Source organism: Gossypium hirsutum, chromosome A03 (genome assembly GCF_007990345.1).
Source record: "Gossypium hirsutum isolate 1008001.06 chromosome A03, Gossypium_hirsutum_v2.1, whole genome shotgun sequence".
Lineage (NCBI taxonomy): Eukaryota > Viridiplantae > Streptophyta > Magnoliopsida > Malvales > Malvaceae > Gossypium > Gossypium hirsutum.
In genome coordinates, this window is record NC_053426.1 from 106,476,631 (window position 1) to 106,498,366 (window position 21,736).

Consider the following 21,736-nt stretch of genomic DNA (forward strand, 5'->3'; position numbering starts at 1 on the left):
TCTTATCTTGTGATAAATATGATAAATCTCGTGGTAATAGGAGTAGCAAGAGAAGTATTTGTTTTGCAAAAGTCAATATTGTATTAGTTGACGATGGATGTTGGCATGTAACTAGAGTACTCACAAACCATTTTCATGAACTTTTTCTTCACATGTTTAGGCTTATGTTTGCACATAGGCATGTGTTGAATCAATTAAAGAAAAACTTTGAGGCAGATGATATGGAAAACATTCAAATTGTTAGGAACATTAATGGTCAAAGTTCAATAAACCGGTTCAAATGAAATGCAATGTTTATCTGAGGATTGTAGAAGTTTTATTCATGCTAGCCTATCCTCCTTAGGTGTGCTTTGGTTTAACACAAAAATGTTGGGACATTTAGGTAGTTGTTCATAATGTGGCTATTTACCATGAGAGACATTCATCATTATTGCATTTTGAAAAACTCCTGTAAAAGTGATAGATGTAGAATCCACCAAAAATAAAAGTCCTATGCCTAAAACAAAATTTAAATTTGGCAGTTAAAGAAGTAGGGTCGATCCTACATGATTGGTCTAACTAGTTTTGAGATTCCTTACAACTAGAGCATCTTATGGGTAATTCTGTGCTTGTGACATTTGCAATATTGCGTAAAACAAGAAAGAGGAAGTTTAAAGTATACGAAATTAAATAAATAAAATTGGAACTACACTAAAACAAAAGGTAAAGAGCAAATTTGAAAATAAAGTAGAATAAACCAATTTAATAAAAACACCAGGCTCAGGTATGTTGTCAGTTTCAATTTCGAAATTGATTATAAATTATGAATGTCTTCTTACTGTATGATAAGTCGATTAAAGTGATCGGCAACTTCAAACCACTAATCATTTCTTAGTTGTAAATTAATTGCGGAAGTATCCTAACAATTAACCCTTGTCAAATGAACAACCTTAAGATCAGCTCCTATAATTTAATTCTTTGAGTAGCTCCTATAATATTGCGTAAAACAAGAAAGAGGCAGTTTAAAGTATACGAAATTAAATAAATAAAATTGGAACTACACAAAAACAAAAGGTAAAGAGCAAATTTGAAAATAAAGTAGAATAAACCAATTTAATAAAAACTCCAGGCTCAGGTACGGCGTCAGTTTCAATTTCGAAATTGATTATAAATTATGAATGTCTTCTTACTGTATGATAAGTCGATTAAAGTGATATGCAACTTCAAACCACTAATCATTTCTTAGTTGTAAATTAACTGCGGAAGTATCCTAACAATTAACCCTTGTCAAATGAACAACCTTAAGAGCAGCTCCTATAATTTAATTCTTTGACAGCCTTACGAACGAGAAGAACATAACTTTAATTAACGATCTCAACTATATGGACTATTTAAATTAGATTGCTTGATCCCATGACGTCACCCAATTGCACACATAATCGAACTACACTAATTTGTTCTACAGTTCAATATTATTTCTTTTACCAACAATTTATTAATAAATTGACAATTATGAATTGAATTATTTCTTTTACCAACTATTTATTGTTCCAAACATCAAATAAGAGACCCTTCCCGAAAATATGCCTAAAACGATGCTATGAGATGATCCTATCTATCTCAAACTTGAAGAAAAAGCGATTATGAAGGCAAGAAAGAATTAAAGTGTGGTTTTGGATCATATAATTCAAACACCGAGTTTTTCTCAACCTTTGGCTAGATAGAAATTAGCTACTCAAGTACTCATAGGAATATTATTGAAAGGGAATTGTTTATTCAAAAGAAAATAAAAACTTAAAACAACAATAGTTATGGTAGTTGTGCTTCCCTCCCCTTCAATGTAATAATATATATAATAAAACCTAAAGCTAACCAAATAAAAGTTTGTTGCCTCTTATATTTCAACTCTTCCCAAATTAAACCAAAAAATAATCTATCCTTAAAATAAATAGGCAAGTAAAAACTTCTTATAGGCAAGTTTAAAAATATAAGAAGTTTTTACTTGCTCTCTAAGATAAATATAATCCTAATTGATCTCTTCAAGATATATATTTTCAAATAAATAATAAAAATAAATATTAAAATAAAATAATCCTAAATTCAAAGTTTTGTACACCAATTTTTTTCTTCCACGGTGAATTTATGTTTCAGCTTGTATTCTAACATTTTGGACATGGGTTGCACCTACATAGAAATAATTAATAAAGTGCCAAAATTAGTAGCATTCATGTCCAAAAGTAATTAGAATAAATCATAAAATATGTCAATTACGCACATTGTCGAAAGCATAAAGGTTGCAATCAATGTGGTGATGCCTAACATGACTCATAGATTTTGTGTATGGTACATCTATACTAAATTGTCTTTAAAGATGAGGGGTGTAATTATAATACAACAAAGAAAGAATTCAAGGCCACATCCCAAGAAAGCTTAACTATAGTTGAATTCCAATATATGTGGGCTTTATTTATCAATAATCATGGCTTGAATGGAAATGAATGACTTATGAAGTTGTATGATGAAATGGAAAGTTAGGTTCTCATTTATCTGAGACATCTTTTCTAGGTAAATATGAAATAAACTAAAGAAGTACTGGCATGCATGCTTATTTCAATAATTTTTTTGAACGACAAAAGCACTTTGAAGAACTTTGTGTAGCAATATGAGATGGCTTTAAGAGAAAAATAGGAGTTTAAGTTGAAAAGCTGAGCTAAAGTCGAAATAAAGTAAAACCAATTGTTAGTCCAATTTCTTATGGAAGTGCAACTACAAAGGTCCCCGATATGGAATATATTTAAGTTGGTTCATAAAGAATTATTAAAATTGTATTATTATGATTTGAATGTTCCCATGGACGGTGTAGTAGAACCAATACCTAAACATTTATAATATGAAGACATTGAAAATAACATATAACTCTATAAGGAATGACTACTATGGAAACACATTTTTATTCATGGTGGATTATAGATCGATAGGTTAATATTTTTACTATAGTTGAAAGCTTTTTGAATCTAAAAGAATTATATGTTGCCACATTATGAAAGTGTTGGCACACAAAAGGACTTAAGAATCAAACGTCAAGTACATAAAAACAAGACGGAGAAAGGACATGCATCAGCCTCACTTAAACAAGTTTTTTAAAAGAGGGTACCCTAAAATGTCCGTGGAATACAATAAATACAAAGAGATTCTTGGTTATTTTAACAATATTGTTGATATTATCGTGAACAAAGATGCTAAGCTGAATTATATCAAAACAAAGTTGATTGAACCGAAGAGTGACTTGTTGCATTGGAATGACAATAATGAAAGAAGCCCTATAATACAAAATCCTACAATAGTTGGTAATGAAGGTGCCCCTAGAATCTAGAATCTTGATGTTGCTCGACCTTGAGAGAGGCCTTGTGTCAATCATTTTTTTATTTGCAATGGAATCAAATATCATTAGCATGTTGGTGTGTAGGGATAAAAATGAACTTATGAGAAATTATAGAAGGCTTCAAGACGTGTATCAAAGTCACTTTCTTTAAGATTCTATTCACCTCCAACTATATTATGGCGTGCAAAAGAGTTATTGGCAAATGAACCTCGAGACTGTCTACGTTTAGCACTCACGAAAATAGTCCACTAAGCACTGAGCGGAGCAAGGATGTCAATTTCTATAAAGAATTTTTGCAGTAATTCTTTAAAGAACAATATAGGAATATGAAAAATGGTAAGAGAATAAAAAGAAACTTTGTTTCTATGGTTTTTTTTTAGTGTGTAATGCAAATGAAATTTTTTTCCTATTTATAAGAGGTCTCATCTCTCTTCATATGGATATAACTACCCAAATGGATAGTCATATATTTAGAAATAAACATAATTATTCAATAGATCTATTCTTGATTGATTATGACTATTTGTTAATAATCAAGTGACATAATTTTGTTGTTACTTATAACTTTTCATGAAATCAATAGCATAAATGAATGTGTCTTATAATTGAATGTTCATTTGGTGCAAACATGTTAAAATTAATCAAAATTGCATGGTAAACTATGTTTTGAATCAACTATTCCTTTTGATTAACCAAACATATTTCACACAATGAATGATTTCAACACCAAACAATGCACGATATCCAAGGACACTATTAAGGACATGTGTCTATAACCTCTTTTCATGAGTGCTGTTAAAGCTAAGCCCTTGGGCTCTTAGAAGAGGCCATACTTTCACCCACATAGGTAAATCACATTAAGAGTGTTCCCATAATTATAACACTCTAACATATTTATGTTATAGGTCTATTAAGAGTACGATACTCTCATCTTTTCTTCATCATTACGGGTACCTAACACTTTTTACATTGGGATGATATATTATATATTATTTTATAGTGCTAGCAAACACATAATAATGATGTCCTTTGTCTTATTGAACTAAGACTTGACGTTATACGAAGCATTGAGTTGAGTTTCCATCATGGGTGATTGATCTGCCAAAATTGAAGGTGGCAAATTAGGTTCTTCTTAACACTTATGAGCTTGTTTACAAGTACTTTAGTATCGTTTTAGCTAAATTTTCATTCTAGTATGTTTTTAGTTAAAGTTAATAAAATAAGCATTTTTAAACACAAGGGACAAGTACAATTCTGGTTTAGGTTTATTATTACAAATATTACGACTCGATTTTAAGAAAATTTTTAAACTTCAGTTGTAACTAAATAACTGTTTTCTTAATAAGATTTTTCCAACATAATCTCTCTGTTATATACCATTAGGAAATCTAATGGTTTTAGGTTTTAGTCCAATGATACCGTCATATGTGTGTCACCTTCATAGGATATTCATAATCCCTTTAAATTTGTCTACCTAATTGGATCCATTTTATCTCATGGTCACCATTGTATCTTTCATAATGAAAATGATCATTCATGAAATTAGTAATGATAAAATCATTTATCCTAGACAAATGACTATTGACCAGGTTCCATTTTCAAAATCCCTATAATGACAATGCGCGAATATCGTTTACTCTTTTATCGAGATATGATTCCACTATTGTGAGTGAAACCTTATTATGCATAAGTCATGTACCCAACATACCAACTTTTGACCCACTATTATGAGAGTGCATGTTTTCAATTTATCAAAATACATGAGTTATGCACAGACATAGTTATTTGCTTTGTTAAGATTTAGGTAAGTCACACCATAAATGTCACAAGTGAATAAATCTATAAATGGATCTATTAATATAAGTTGTCTTCTCGCATTATAATTCATTCATGCAATGTAAATTTTTTTTGAACAATCTCATTATAGGTTTTAATAATATCTGCTCTTTTTGACACAATACGTAGGACTTGCCCATAGTCCCTCCTCAGCCCATAAATAGGAGGATAATGCGCTTCAACGCACTCAAACCCATATGCTCATGTACTGGCAACAATATTCATGCCAATCGAGCTAAGACTCAATTGGCTATAATGTAACTTAATATTAGTTAAACTTTACTTAATATTAGTTAAACTTTAGGTAACTAATCATTGTGCTTTGTGTGTAAAAATTACCATTGAAAACAGTCTAACATAAAAATAATAATAATAACATTTATTTATTTCTATAAATAATCAGTTTAATTATTTCAATAATTTATCAAATATCATTACATCATTACATTAATGACACCAAAATCCTAAAATAAAGGTAGTAAGAAAATTAGCAGTAGGACACAACTCAACACCATAATCACATCAAAAGAAGTTAGGGCTCTCTCTATTCCCAAAGTTTATCCCTCGTAGAACCAAATTTGATGTGAATAAATTATTCATCCAAAGAAGAAAAGTCAATAGGGGAGGACAACTTCCATAAAGTTCTCAAGATCAAAATGTTGAAAAGTCAATTAAAGGGTGAATTGAAAAGTCAAAAATGGGAGGTGCAAGTGGCACCGAAAGGAAAAATGGTAGGCAAGTTGTTTAAAATTGAATGGGATAATTGTAATTTTGGTCCCTAATTTTTTAGGCCATTTGCAAGTTAGTCCCTGAACCTCAACTATAAATAGGCCTAACCATTTCTCATTTCAACCATCCCAACCAATCTTTCTCTCTTAGTTTTCTCTCTTCTCCCATTTGAGAATTCTTAAGGAATTCTATTTGTTTGTATTATTTTGGAGATAATAAAGTTATCATCTGGTGTTAGTGCCCGAGGACGTAGGTATAATTTATCGAACCTCGTTAAAACTCTTGTGTTTTTTTTCTTGTCCTATTTTTCTTTCAATATTTGAGGGTATAATAGTAGTATTTAATTGTGCTATTAAATTACTATAAAAAGGAATATTCTGACTAAGGAAAGACTTGGTATTTAAGAGATCCTTGTGATCCACCTCTCTTCCCTGGGAATTGAACTTTGTGTGATTTTTTAGTACAATAATTTACACGCTTCCGACCCTATTGGAACTACAAGTGGTATCAAGAGCCGAAGGTTAATCGTAGTATGCTCTGTTGTTGCAGTTTGAACTGATCTTCCACATCAGAAAAGATTTTCTTAGGTATATTGAAAGATTATGGAGAAAATGATTGGTTTAGGAGCTTCAACATCGTCCATGTGGACAAGACCGACAGTTGCAAATGCAAGATTGGCCGTGGAGATCTTTGATGGCACGGGCCATTTTGGTATGTGGCAAAGTGAGGTTCTAGATGCCCTTTTTCAGCAGGGTCTAGACATTGCCATTGATGAAGAGAAACCAGATGATGTACAGGAGAAAGATTGGAAGGCGATCAATCGGTTAGCATGTGGCACAATTCGATCATGCCTTTCTCGAGAGCAGAGGTATGCTTTTTCAAAGGAGACTTCTGCAAATAAGTTGTCGGTGGCACTTGAAGAGAAATTTTTGAAGAAAAACAGTCAAAGTAAGCTCCACTTGAAGAAAAGACTGTTTCGCTTCACTTATGTCCCAAGTACCACAATGAATGATCACATCACCAAATTTAATCAGTTAGTCACTGATTTGCTAAATATGGATGATACATTCAAAGATGAAGATTTGGCTTTGATGCTGTTGGAGTCACTTCTTGAGGAGTTTGAGTTCCTAGAAACTACTCTACTTCATGGCAGGAGTGATATATCTCTGAGCGAAGTCTGTGCGGCCTTATACAGTTATGAACAGAGAAAGAAGGACAAACAGAAAAACTCAATCAGAGATACAGAAGCTTTAGTAGTCCGAGGTCGTTCATACACTCAGAAGAAAACTCAGAAAGGGAGATCAAAGCCAAAGTCCAGACTTGGGAAAGATGAATGTGCCTTTTGTCATGAGAAAGGCCACTGGAAGAAAAATTGTCCAAAGCTGAAGAATAAGGGAAAAGCTGCTGTAGATGCTTGTGTTGCAAAGCATGATACCAGTGACTCTGAACTATCACTGGTTGCATCATCATCGTCGTTCCATTCAGATGAGTGGATATTGGATTCGGGTTGTACCTATCATATGTCCCCTAACCAGGAGTGGTTCTCTGATTTAGTAGAACTAAATGGAGGAGTTGTTTATATGGGCAATGACAATGCTTGTAAAACTGTTGGGATAGGTTCAATCCAATTAAAGAATCAAGATGGATCAACCAGAGTTCTGACTGATGTTCGGTACGTGCCCAGTTTGAAGAAAAATCTCATCTCATTGGGAGCCTTGGAATCCAATGGTTCAGTTGTTACTATGAGAGATGGGATTTTGAAAGTGACATCTGGCGCACTTGTGATATTAAAGGGCATCAGGAAAAATAACTTGTATTACTACCAAGGTGGTACAGTTATTAGAGCAGTCGTTGTAGCTTCCGGTAACAAAGAATTGGACTCAATGCAGTTGTGGCATATGAAGTTTGGACATGCCAGCGAAAAATCCTTGCAAATTCTGGCAAAGCAAGGATTGTTGAAAGGTGCAAAGGCTTGCAAATTAAAATTTTGTGAGCATTGTGTTCTGGGAAAGCAAAAGAGAGTGAAATTCGGCACTGCTATCCATAATACAAAAGGTATTTTAGAATATGTTCACTCAGATGTGTGGGGGCCTTCCAAAACACCTTCGTTGGGAGGAAAACACTACTTTGTTACTTTTGTTGATGACTTTTCCAGAAGAGTTTGGGTGTATACCATGAAAACTAAGGATGAAGTGCTTGGAGTTTTTCTTAAATGGAAAACTATGATCGAAAACCAGACTGGCAAGAAAATTAAGCGGCTTAGGACGGACAATGGAGGGGAATATAGAAGTGATCCATTCTTCGATGTGTGCCAAGAGTATGGTATTGTTCAACACTTCACAGTTAGGGATACACCACAGCAGAATAGAGTGGCAGAGCGTATGAATCGAACATTGCTGGAGAAAGATCGATGTATGTTGTCCAACTGGGTTGGGCAAGCAATTTTAGGCTGAGGCTGTGACATACGCTGGCCATCTTGTTAATCGTTTGCCATCATCTGCATTAGAAAGAAAAACTCTTATGGAGGTATGGTCTGGAAAACCGGCTACAGATTATGATTCCTTACATGTGTTTGGATCCACTGCATATTACCATGTGAAGGAATCAAAGTTAGATCCGAGGGCAAAGAAAGCTCTCTTTATGGGAATCACTTCTGGAGTGAAGGGATTTCATCTTTGGTGCTTAGACACAAAGAAAATGATCTGTAGCAGAGATGTTACCTTTGATGAATCTGTCACATTGAAAAAGGTAGTAGATAAAGATATTCAGACGAGTGATACTCCACAGCAGGTGGAGTGTACTCCAAAACAGGTGAAGTTTGAGCAGATGAGGATTTGCCCAGTTAATAAGTCTAATTCTCCAGCCACAATGGAGGAATTAGAGGTTGAAGAGGTTCTGACCCAAGAACCGTTAAGTATACCAGAACCAGTTGCAGTTGCAAGGCCACGGAGAGAAATTCGTAAACCTGCTCGATTTACTGATATGGTGGCCTACGCCTTTCCCGTTGTTAATGATGATATTCCTATCACTTATCAAGAAGCAATGCAAAGCTTAGAAAGTGATAAATGGAAATGCGCCATGGATGAAGAAATGCAGTCTCTCCGGAAGAACAATACTTGGGAGTTGGCGCAATTACCGAAAGGTAAAAGGGCAATCGGATGCAAGTGGGTATTCGCAAAGAAAGATGGATCTCCTAGCAAGAAAGATGTTTGCTACAAGGCAAGATTGGTAGCTAAAGGCTACGCTCAGAAGGAGGGAATTGACTACAATGATGTATTTTCCCCTGTTGTGAAGCATTCCTCCATTAGAATTTTGTTGGCCTTGGTAGCACAGTTGAATTTGGAGCTAGCTCAACTTGATGTTAAAACGCTTTCTTGCATGGTGAGTTAGAAGAGGAGATCTATATGACTCAGCCCGAAGGATACATAGATGCTGGTGGTAGAAATTGGGTTTGTAAGCTGAACAAATCGCTATATGGATTGAAGCAATCCCCGAGGCAATGGTACAAGCGATTTGATAACTTTATGAGAAGGCAGAAGTACACAAAAAGCAAATATGACAATTGTGTGTATTTGCAGAAGCTGCATGATGAATCTTTCATTTATCTACTCTTGTATGTTGATGATATGTTGATCGCTTCGAAGAGCCAAAAAGAGATAGATAAGCTGAAGGCTCAGTTGAATCAAGAGTTCGAGATGAAAGATCTAGGTGAGGCCAAGAAGATTCTCGGCATGGAGATAAGTAAAGATAGACAGAGAGGCAAGCTTTGTTTAAATCAGAAGCAATATCTGAAAAAGGTATTACAATGTTTTGGTGTAAATGAAAACACAAAACATGTAAGTACCCCACTTGCTTCTCATTTGAAACTCAGTGCTCAATTATCTCCGAAAACTGAAGATGAAAGAGAATATATGGCGAAAGTCCCATATGCTAATGCAGTTGGGAGTTTGATGTATGCGATGGTGTGTACGAGGCCTGACATTTCACAAGCTGTTGGAGTTGTGAGCAGGTATATGCATGATCCTGGAAAAGGACATTGGCAAGCTGTGAAATGGATTCTACGGTATCTTAGAAAAACCGTAGACGTTGGTTTAATTTTTGAGTAGGATGAAGCACTTGGTCAGTTTGTAGTTGGATATGTTGATTCCGACTTTGCTGGTGATTTAGATAAATGTCGTTCAACTACGGGGTATCTGTTTACTCTTGCGAAAGCCCTAGTGAGTTGGAAGTCTACCTTACAGTCTACAGTAGATGTGTCTACTACAGAAGCGGAATATATGGCAGTTACAGAAGCTGTTAAGGAGGCTATTTGGCTTAATGGATTGTTGAAAGACTTGGGAGTTGTTCAAAGTCACATTAATCTATATTGTGACGGTCAGAGCGCTATTCATTTAGCGAAAAATCAAGTCTATCATTCAAGAACCAAGCATATCGACGTAAGATATCACTTTGTGCGGGAAGTCTTTGAAAAAGGAAAAATTCTACTTCAGAAGATTCCGACCGCAGATAATCCCGCAGATATGATGACCAAGGTGGTAACAACAATCAAGTTTAATCATTGTTTGAACTTGATTAACATCGTGAGAATTTGAGCACCTTCAGGTGTATAGCGCTCGAGAGCACATTTGGAGGCACTACAAAAGATAGCTTTATCGAATTTAGGGAGTTGAAGGAAGTATGTGAAGATGTGATTATCCTAATCAAATCTTCAAGGTGGAGATTGTTGAAAAGTCAATTAAAGGGTGAGTTGAAAAGTCAAAATGGGAGGTGCAAGTGGCACCGAAAGGAAAAATGGTAGGCAAGTTGTTTAAAATTGAATGGGATAATTGTAATTTTGGTCCCTAATTTTTTAGGCCATTTGCAAGTTAGTCCCTGAACCTCAACTATAAATAGGCCTAACCATTTCTCATTTCAACTATCCCAACCAATCTTTCTCTCTTAGTTTTCTCTCTTCTCCCATTTGAGAATTCTTAAGGAATTCTATTTGTTTGTATTATTTTGGAGATAATAAAGTTATCATCTGGTGTTAGTGCCCGAGGACGTAGGTATAATTTACCGAACCTCGTTAAAACTCTTGTGTTTTTTTCTTGTCCTATTTTTCTTTCAATATTTGAGGGTATAATAGTAGTATTTAATTGTGCTATTAAATTACTATAAAAAGGAATATTCTGACTAAGGAAAGACTTGGTATTTAAGAGATCCTTGTGATCCACCTCTCTTCCCTGGGAATTGAACTTTGTGTGATTTTTTAGTACAATAATTTACACGCTTCCGACCCTATTGGAACTACACAAAATATTTACCTTTGAATTTGGAACACAATCCCTATGTAATAAACAAACCATCCAACATCAGGAATCCGGAAATTCACTATTATCATCACTAAGATCAATTTTGGATGTTTTCTAAATTAATGAGATAATCGTCCAAAAAATATCAATGAGATAGAGCCCTTGACAATCATGGGCTAACTCTTCCGTAATAACTGACTGAAAACGTCGTGAGAACAAAAAAACTGCTAGAAACCAACTAGAACAAGGCATTAAAACTTGAAAGTACAGCGAAAAAATTGAAGGCAATAACTCACAACTACTGTGTAAAAAGAGAGAGAGAGAACGGGTGGACTCTACTTTAGATAAGAAGATATTTTAATGTAAATGCCTTATCATATTAACTAAAAATTTATACAAAAAAAAATTAGTCAAATTTAGTTAGAGACTTCATTAAAAAAGATAAATAGATAGATAGATAAATATATATTTACATACATAGATGCATAGACACATAAATAGATAAAAAATATATATATATATTTTTTAATTTAAAAAAATATTTGTTATAATAGATGCTTAATAGAATGATTGCAATAATAATAACACATTTTTTTTATGTGGAAATCCATTCGGGAAAAGATCACTAGTAGAGAAGAAGAAATTCATTTATGTTAAAAAAATTATTGATAAAAGAGGAGTTTCGACTACATCTATTTAAAAGGTTGAAAAACTCTTTCAACCCTCAGCCTTAAGCCCTACATAGATCCATTTATTTTGCCACTGTATTTTATTTATTTAACAAAGATTCAGATCACACAACTTTAACAATATTAATTATTGAATTTTTTTAGTACGGTTCATATTTGGGGTTCGAGGTTGTCCCTCCAACAGTATAGTGTTCCAGGTTTGAACCTCGTTCTTCCCTTAAAAGTGCAACATGCCTTACAATTGTATCCAAAATTTGTTAATTAATTATTGAATTTTTAAAAATTAATTAAGTTTTTATTACAACTATAATTACTCCTAAAAAATATAACCACTCAACTAATCATTTAATTAAGTTTGTTGATAGATAAAATCACATTATAAATTAAAACTATATATGCCTAACTCATAAGTTAAAAAGCAATGGTTGTAGGTTGAGAGCAATGGTTGTAGGTTGAGTGTCCTTTCCGTTGGATTAATTAGCCTGTAGGTGGTTCGTGGCTGATAGCTGGTCGAAAATCGAAAGCACCAATTAATGCGTCTCTTGAAACTCAGGCTCCCTAATTACAACCTCCGTGGTAGGTTTTTTTATTTATTTTCAAACTGAAATCTGCAAAAGGGTTTAAGCTTAAATACATTTTTAAGTTTTGGTTTTGTATGAAAGGGCAGTTGGGAAGTTTCCATGATAATAAAATTACTTCATTAGTTCAACTTCAATTTTTTCTGTGAAAAGCACTTCTTTCTCAGCTTCCATTTCATGAGTAAATCTTAAATAATGGAGAACGTAACTATACTAATTAATTAAGAAATTATTTAACAACAATATCAAGAACTTGATTTAAATATCTACACCATTATAATATATTTGATTAAATTAATATCATTCATTAATCAAATTTCTCTTTATCAACTTTTCATCAACTTTGCAGAAATAAAATAATATCTTTGAACTATAAAAAAATGGTTATCTCTATCTTTAATTTTATCTTTATCTGATGTTATCTATTACTGGAGTTTAGCGGCCCCATTCATGAGATGACAGAAGAGAAAAGTCAGCCCCTGTGAATATATTAATACTGTTGGGAAGTGGAAATACTGGAGAAGTCAACTCCTTGAAATGTAAATAAAGAAGCAGAGTAACCAAACCAAAGGCAAATGCAGGTGAAGAGTGTCGCCCCCCATGCTTTGATGTCTATGAACTTGGGGGGTTGAATTTGAAGCATGCAATCATGAATGAATTAATGAGACGAGTAAGTTGACTTCTTGAACTAACCAAGGAAATAAATAAACACTTGACAAACTCTTTTTGACTTTTGGAACAAAATAGCCACCTCTCCTCGTCTGTCTCGCGTTTTCCCAATGAACGATTGAAACAAGGCATGGATTGGGCGCCATGCATGCCGCCGCTCTTTTATAGTTACTCCACACGTTCAATTTTCAATCTGGTTAAGAGTCGACACTGCCCAAAAGGCATATGAAACTCGAAATAAAGGGTGAAATCAGGTAGCTATGTTAACTGTACCTACAACTCTATTCTATTGGCGGTGTTAAATACGGTCGGCTGTAGCGGTTACAAACCTTGAAGGCATACAACAGCAGAAGTAACACTGCAATATTAATTACTCATTTGTAATTTAAACTTTACTTTGAGTAATTCTATATTCATGATAGATAATATACAAGCGTAATCTTATATTCCAGGCTAATATAATAATTTTACACTCGGTAATTACTGTAAATAATCAAATATTTTATATGTAACGTCCTAAGATTTTGATAGCACCCACTTTAAACTTTAATTGCATCACACCTTTCATTGATTATTAAAATTTACGATAAATTATATTGTTAGCTATTGAATTATGGTTAAATTTTCGTTTTGGTCACTTAATTAAAAGTTTTACAATTTGATTATTAAATTTTTAAAATTGTTTTATTTTCACCTGACTGTTAAGTGACACCTTTTTAGTCAGTATAATAATAATTTTAATTCTCAATTTTTATAAATTTTGTATACAAAAGGATAAAAATTAAAATTCTTTTTTAAAAAAAATTAAAATTCTAAAATTAAAGTAAATAAAATTTTTAAAAAATAGATAAAGAAAGAGAAAATTAAGATTTTTTTTTAAACCCTCTAATTTTTTCTCTTTGTATTATTTGAATAGAAATATTCAACACCTATTTTTTTGATAAAAATAGAAAAAAAATTAAGCAAAATTATTGATTATCTGTTTTTTTTTTACCTTTTTTTTTTGTTTCTTAACATGGATTTTTGGTTATAAGAAGAGAAAAAATTTCAAATATGATTTGTTTTTGCAATTCGAGTTTTAAAAATTAATTTAAATGAATTGAAATTTTGAATTGAAGATGAAAAAAATTGGGATATATTTTATATTTTTTGTTAAAAAAGTGACATCAAAATTGATTTGACAAACCTCTATAATATCAACTTCAGATATTCTTAAGGGATATGAAACTTGGCTTGAAAATATTAAAAAACATGTAATGTTATAACTTTTTATTTTTTGTTTTGTTTTGTTGTATTTTTAATTTGTTAATGCTAGACATCCTCACTCTTTGCCCTTGAATTCTCAATCCACAACAATAATTAATGAGAATTTCTTGCAGCAACCAAAACAACAATTGCTCACAATAATTACAATGAATTTAAAATAAAAAAAACAGCTGAAATAGAAACAAAAGAATCTGAAAATAAATCATTAAGTAATTCAAATAAACAAAAGATCATTTATTATTTGAATAAGAAATTTAAGTACCAACAACCTTTTGGCTTCATGTTCAGAGATTTGAGTGGTGATGGCCAAGAGAAGGCTAGGGGAAGCTTTGATATTTGACTGGAGGCTGATGTAGCGGCTGATTGAAGCAGATAGGAAAGGGAAAGTTGCGGGCTTTGGTTACATTTTCAAGGGCTTTCTGATTTTCTTTGGGGAGCTCCAAGCTAGTAGGGTTGAAGGAGGGGACGAAGGCTACCGTTGGCTTCCAACATCCCCCTTGAACAATGCCGGAATCCGATGGGAGAATGGTGGTAGTGGCGGCGTCAAAATTGAAAAGAGAACATATTCCTATTTTGAAATGTGAGATTATGGGATGTAATGGTACCTTCGACAAATCAAACACACACTCAATCTATTACTTGTAGTAATCGCAAAATAATGAAGAAAAAATTTAAATCAACAAAAAGAAATTTATGATTTTGGATTGATTTAATTCCTTATATAGTAGACATGCACTTAAATTTATAAATTCAACAACGAATGAGTAAAACATGATACGAAAAGAGATAATTTGTAACTTCGTTTATTGTCTATCCATTAAAGGAAAAAAAATTGAGGCTACCGAAAAGTTGAAAACTTATAGAACAAACTGAGTTTGAAAAATTAAGTCCGCGAGATTAGATAGAGGAGGAGATTAAGTAATCTTAAATATGATATTATTGATGTGAAATGACGCGTTTCAGCATCACACTAATCCTCGCTTGTGAAGTCTTCTCTTGCATGCTATGTAGTTCTAAACAACATGACTAAAATAGCTGACGATGGAACTGTTTTGTGGGGTATGATGCTGGAATTATTTTTGTATAATAACAGTTCTGAATAAGTTGTGCATGTTCTCCCTTCCGTTCCACCACTAGTCGTTGTCTGTTGAAGTTGATTTGTTGGCAAGCACGAATCGGAATCTCTGTCGCAAATTATTCTAGTCTTGCTATATTTTTGTTAAAACACGTCTTCAATTCTTCATGATTTTTTTTTTTTTGGCTCTTTGTTGACTTTAAGTTGTAAACAAAACTAGCTAGTTAAAGTCTAATGATGTTTCTTAACAGATGATGGGTACCGAAGTTGTCGTTGAATAGAGCAATGTAGCTCTCTCTGAATGAAGGTTCTACTCTTTGGATAACCATGCAGATACTGGTGAATGGTTGGATCTGGTAAAAGAGAGGCATGAATGATCAGATCAGACTGACAAACCGGAAAAGCAATAAAAAGAAAGTAGAAATGATGGCATTGTGTCAGAATCAACACAATTTCAAAGTTTGGATCGTCATATGATTGTTCATCTTCTGTTGTAGGACAATACTTGGTTTTACCATTTTCAGGCATCCCAGCAGACGCAATATGCTATTTTTCCACGCGGATTTATTGCCAAATCAGCACCAGCAGCAGTTTAATCCAATGTTAAGCAAGTACACTTCCTAATATAATATTCACAAATGAACCAATGGCAGATGGGAACTGTCGTTGGGAACCTTGAAAAGTCCCAAAATTTTAACATGGGTCATTATCAAGTCGAGAAAAAAAGGAGCGTATCATAGAGGTCATCAGCAATCCTTATGAGCAGCTTATCTTGTGCAAAATTACCATCAAAAACCAAAATTCATGTCTCGAAAGCACCATCTCTTTTTCTCAACTTCGTAATGATTATAAAAAACGGGACATGCAAGTGCTGGTTTTTTGTAATCTTTCAAGGAAAAAAACCATGAAAAGTGAGCTTATAGCCTGGCGTTGAGATTGAGAAAAATGGAATCTGTCAATTTTATCAATGAATAAACAGATTTTAATAGTTATAGACTTTGAATAGTGTGATAAAAGAACCAAATAGCAGAGAAAAAGAAAGCGGAATATGGACCAAACAAACATTAATGTGGAGATCAAATTTAATTAATTTAAAGTTTTGAAACCAGTCAATAAGCAGCATGAAGGCTGAAGGCAGGGACTGGCAAATTTTAAGGAGTCTTAACAACATGAAACAAGATTTTATGTCTTTAGGAATGGAGGCTTTTGCTTCTTCAGTGGGTATGGGCTCAAACAAAAGTAGCAAATAAAGAACCCATCCTCTACAAGGACTCAAGCTTTGGCGTTCCTAGTGAAGTCGATGCAAGTTTGGCAACTGCAATCGGTGAACCTACAGATTTCACACCCAAAGCACACACAGGAAGTACAACCCTTGCATGTTGGAGAACGGGTGCAGCCCCTGTATACCCTGCGACTTGCTCGTTCTTCTTCATCATCACAAGTTATTCTGAAATCAAATCAAATGTTGAAAACATGTTAAATCATAAAGCTTATGATTTGCAAACCAAATTCTGCATGGAATCACTTAAATGGCTTAAATTTTTGTCAAAACCTTTAACATGTTCATATCAAATCCTACTATTATGAATAAAGCTTCTAAGTATTTGCTTTCATACCATCACTAACAACAGCAATTTTTCAACTCTGAGCATTTTTTTCGGAACTCTCTCTCCCCCCCCTCCCCCCGCCCCTTCTCCCTTTTCACGTTCAATTCAAGAGCCAAAAAGATGCAGGTATTCAAGAACACATCTCAAAACAGAGCTAGAACATTTTGGCTTTGTTAGCAAATGAACAGCAAATAATGCATGTTCTTGCAGATTATAATTTAAATGTACTTGCCAATTAAAAAGGGATCTTCTAAACAAAAACCTAATGGTTAAATGTTAATGCATAAGTTGAGAAAAACACCAGCATTCAGACATGAAACCGTAGCTGGTTCTTAAAGGCAAGTAAAAACATACTTTGGTGCCAAAATTTTAGTCAAGATACTCAAGTTCAAGTACCTGCCAGCTTTTTACTAACATATCAGAGAAGAATAGAAAATATTGAATATGCAAAATAGTACATCTAGAAGCTTTCCTTGAGAAAGACATATCTAATGACCGAAGTGCCCTGAGAACTTTGATAAATAGCCTGTACCATTTCATATAAGGGAGTAATGCTCATATAGATTTTTTGACTGCACATTTCCTCTCTTTATGGCACAAGTTATAGACAAAGTCAGCTGATTAAATGAATCGTTGTTATCAGACAGCCTAAAATGCGAATATCCAGGAATTGCAGTTGAATCAAAACTATACTTCACATGCAATACTCGTTTTTCACCCAAAATTAGGGGTGAGAGTTCGATTAATTCAAAATAAAAAAATTTCGAGTTAATCGAGTTGACGAATCCTATTTTATCAACCTAACTCTATTTGAGATGGACTTTGAATCGAATCGAATATATTTGTTCAAGTTAAATTAAAAAAATGACTTCGGTGTTTTTTATTTTTATGTAATCTTTTTTGAAAATATTTTTCTTTATAGTTTTTAAACATGATCATAGGAAGAAAAATTGGAATAAACAAGTGAACAAATAAAAGCAACTAATGAAGAAGAATGGGAGGCTTTTGATTTTTGGGAGTAAAGGGGTGAGGGTAATTTGGTATTTGGTTTATTTGAATTCGAAAACTCAACTCAACTCAAACCCGAAATTCAAAAAAAAAAAAACTAGAGTTGACTCAATTAACTCAATTTGAATAATTAGAAATTCAGCCTTTTTTTTATTTTTTCGAGTCAAAATAAATTTTTCTCACCCCTACCCGAAATTACTTATCATGTTTCACAACAATAAATCAACAGATTTGAAAAAGTACAAAAGATGAGGAATAATTGGTGCTTATTACATTAGCAAAGAACATTGAAAACTTTCGGAAGAGCAAACAAATGAGCATTTATGAGCTGTAAAAAGATGCTATCCATTTTAAATCAAACAAGTCCAAGTTCAGCAAGAAAAGTTCAGGAGTTACAAAGCAAAGAATGAATGAATCATTAGTTTCCTGTAGCCATATATATAATACATCACATGAAATGGTTTCATGGTAGAGAAGTAATAGAAGAACAGGTATTGAAAAATATTTTAGATTTAGAAAATTTAAAATTCAATATATATCAAATTGGAGATCAAGAAGAGTTCTCTTACTTACCACATGTATTATCTACAAATTACATTTTAATTTTTAAAAGCCGGATCTTTTAGGGGTAAAAAAAAGGGAGCTAGACCAGAATCATGTTCTAAAATGACTAATACCTTAATATGTTGTAAGCAGCACAACGGGAGATGACAAACCCAATTTATCAAATAAAAACTCAATCAATAACGGGGAAACAAACCTGTCATATGGAAGATCCGAACATTTCCAATTCACATCTGCTAAAGCATCATGGTGAATTCGACATTCCTCTTTTGTCCGCAATCGAAATCTTCTCTCCTTGTTACACCTGCTACAGCGAACAAACTCATCACGGTGACAAACTCTTCCATTATGGGATCTGTTAGTACCATTGGCATTTTTAGACGCTTGGTTGTAGTATTTCAGCAATGCAGTCTTTGATAAAGAAACCTTCTCCCCATTAACTATCACCCAAACATTATTCTTCCACTTTCTAGCCGTCTCTCTTCCAGAATGCTTCTCAAATGCAGCAGGAGTCAACTTGTCTAGCCATTGAAATTAACATTCACACAATGAGAACAGGAAAAAGGAACAAAAAATAAAGCTTCTACATTGGTTAGGAAAATGAAAAGGAACTAGGACCAAGGGGAAAAGATGATATCATATGCACCTGACAATGGAAAGTTCTAATAAACAGTAAAGGCAGAGACAACAGTACAGACAGCTCAAGCCAGTTTTAGTTACATTTACTTGTAAGGACCCTGACCAAATAGTTCTGCCACCAAACTCACCTTGTTCTTTTTACAAGCCCCAACCTGACCAAACGTAAAAAAGAAACTATTTACCTGACGTTAGGCTCAATATTGGGGAATTCCACGAGATGAAGGTCTACCTTCAAGGTTTGAAGTGTAACACTATTCTTTCTTTTCATTTGACATGGGTATTCTTTCTTCTTGTATGAACAAACCAGTATCTTAACAGACTTAAGGTTCCTTCACATGCAGACAACAATAGGTATGCAATCTACTCCTAACTAAAAAAACTTCTGAATTAGAAACATTTGTAACACAAATCATCGATCAAACTACAAAAGTTGACAAATGTTTTAAGCTTTTATTTTACCAAACATGATCTTCTCAAGGATACTGTTTCAATGATATATATATTTGACGCAATAATATTATGGAGTTATATGTTGGAAGTGCTAAAATAATAGAATAGTAGTTAGTAGAAGTACTGTTTGAACCTACTTTCACATGGTAGCATTATGTAAAGAAAAACACATGCACAAATAAGAATAAAAAAGAAGACGTTTATCCTAGAAGCATAGCTATCCTTGTAGCATGAGTCATGAATATGCTAAAAAGCATCCTTCACAGCTACACTTCACAACGGCAAGCCATTAGAACAGGAAGAAAGAAACATACGCAGAATCCATATGGTCACATATGTTTTCTCTATGAGTTTTACTCTGTCTAGTGATAAGAAACAGAACTGAAGCTTTGAGAAACCAGATACTGAAAAGACCAGATCGAAGACCTTAGAATCACAACAATAAAGAATACAATGCGGGTGTTATTCCGAGGATGCAAACGCAGAGATCTTTAACCAACAAAAACACTCATGTGAGTGTCCCAAAATATGAATAAACATCAACTTGTTGGCTTACAACCAAGGAGAGTCAAGTCACTGAGACAAAACAACATACACATAAACTGTGTCAATAAGAAACCAAAAACCGAAACTCAACCTTCCCATCATCCCCTTCTCACGCTATCCAAATCTTGATTAAATAAGAAAGCGACATTCTTTCAACGTCAAATGCACCATAACTTGAAGAAAGAACGCATTAAACATGAACAAAAATCAAAACCCATTTTTCTAACAACATCAAAGGAAAATAAAAACAAGGATGAAGATAGAAGAAAGTAAGGACGAAAAGAAAAAGGGCTAAACCGAGAGATAGAGATAGAGACAGAGAGACCTTCATTGCAACCAGGGGTGCATTCACAGGTGATTTCAAGGTCACCATTAGAGAAAACCCTAAGCTTGCCAACAGCGTCACCATATCTATGACTGGTACACCCACATGTGACTTCTATAAAATCTCTTCCTTTCTTCAATCCACTCACCTCTATCAACTCCTCATCGCTAAAGATCATCGACCCACTCTCTCTTTCTACTTCATTCTCCATTTTCTCTCTCCAAACAAGATCCCAGCAGACGCTGTATCTCTACCAAAAACACACGCACACTGTTTTCCTTATTAGGTTTCCTGAAAGGAAGAGAAGCCAGAAACCCCAAAGAAGAGAGAAAAAAAATCGAATCAACAAAAAGAAAAGAGCATATGGGTAATATCGAAGTTGTTGGCTGAGGGATTTTATAACAGGTCTAAAGCCTATATACCAAAGGAAGGGCTGGAAAAACACGCATCTTTATGGGATTACTCCCGGAGATCTGGTGGAGAATACGTTGAGATAGAGATCGAAAGAGAGAGGGGGGTGGTTTGGTGTTGGAGTAGTGTGTTTTTGGGATGTGAATGAGCTGGCCAAGTGACACAATTAAACAAATGTCGTGGGGTGAAGGGAGTGTGTGAGAGAGAGAGAGAGAGAGAGAGCGCAGAGAAGGGTTAAAAACTTAAAAGCTTAGGTGCTACTTGCATGACATGACATGACATGAGAGACGGAGTGAGTGCGTGTGTGAGAGAGAGAGAGAGACTTCGGCTTTGGATTTCGGGGTCAGGGCCTTTTGGTTCATGGGAAAATCCCTCTCATGGGAAGGAGACATGTTCATTGAAATTAGTGTTGGGGAACTCCTTATTTATATAGTAATGTATTTGACCTTTTCTTTTCTCTTTCCAATGCATTGCATTCCTCCTTCACCCATATTTTCATTTCCATTTTCATTTTTTCTCTAATTTCAAATATTGGAGACCCGGTTAATAATGTTATACAATTTCATGGTGCTCTGCCCGCATCGCACTTAATTTCTACATTGCGTCATACTCGTATATTATACTTATTATCCACTCCACTATTGGTTACAACTCGTGGAAAGGAAACTCAACCTACGTTTTTCTTTTATTTA

The 21,736-nt window shown here is 33.9% G+C and overlaps 1 protein-coding gene across 1 annotated transcript; it reads right to left on the minus strand.

Annotated features, from left to right (window-relative positions):
- Positions 1–16,543: 16,543 nt before the first annotated feature.
- On the minus strand, positions 16,544–21,438 carry LOC107886748 (protein ULTRAPETALA 1). The gene is made up of 3 exons (XM_016810800.2): positions 20,634–21,438; positions 18,870–19,194; positions 16,544–16,941 (listed from the first exon to the last, which is right to left on the minus strand). Exons 1-3 carry the CDS (start codon positions 20,842–20,844, stop codon positions 16,767–16,769), a joined length of 711 nt encoding a protein of 236 aa, XP_016666289.2. The 5' UTR covers positions 20,845–21,438; the 3' UTR covers positions 16,544–16,766.
- Between the last annotated feature and the right edge of the window lie 298 nt (positions 21,439–21,736).

Coding starts and splice junctions, on each gene's coding strand:
- LOC107886748 (XM_016810800.2), bottom strand. CDS start 20,844: ATGGAGAATGAAGTAGAAAGAGAGAGTGGGTCGATGATCTTTAGCGAT. Junction 19,195..20,633: donor CACCCCTGGTTGCAATGAAG/GTCTCTCTGTCT, acceptor TTCAATGGCTAG/ACAAGTTGACTCCTGCTGCA. Junction 16,942..18,869: donor TCGGATCTTCCATATGACAG/GTTTGTTTCCCC, acceptor ATTTGATTTCAG/AATAACTTGTGATGATGAAG.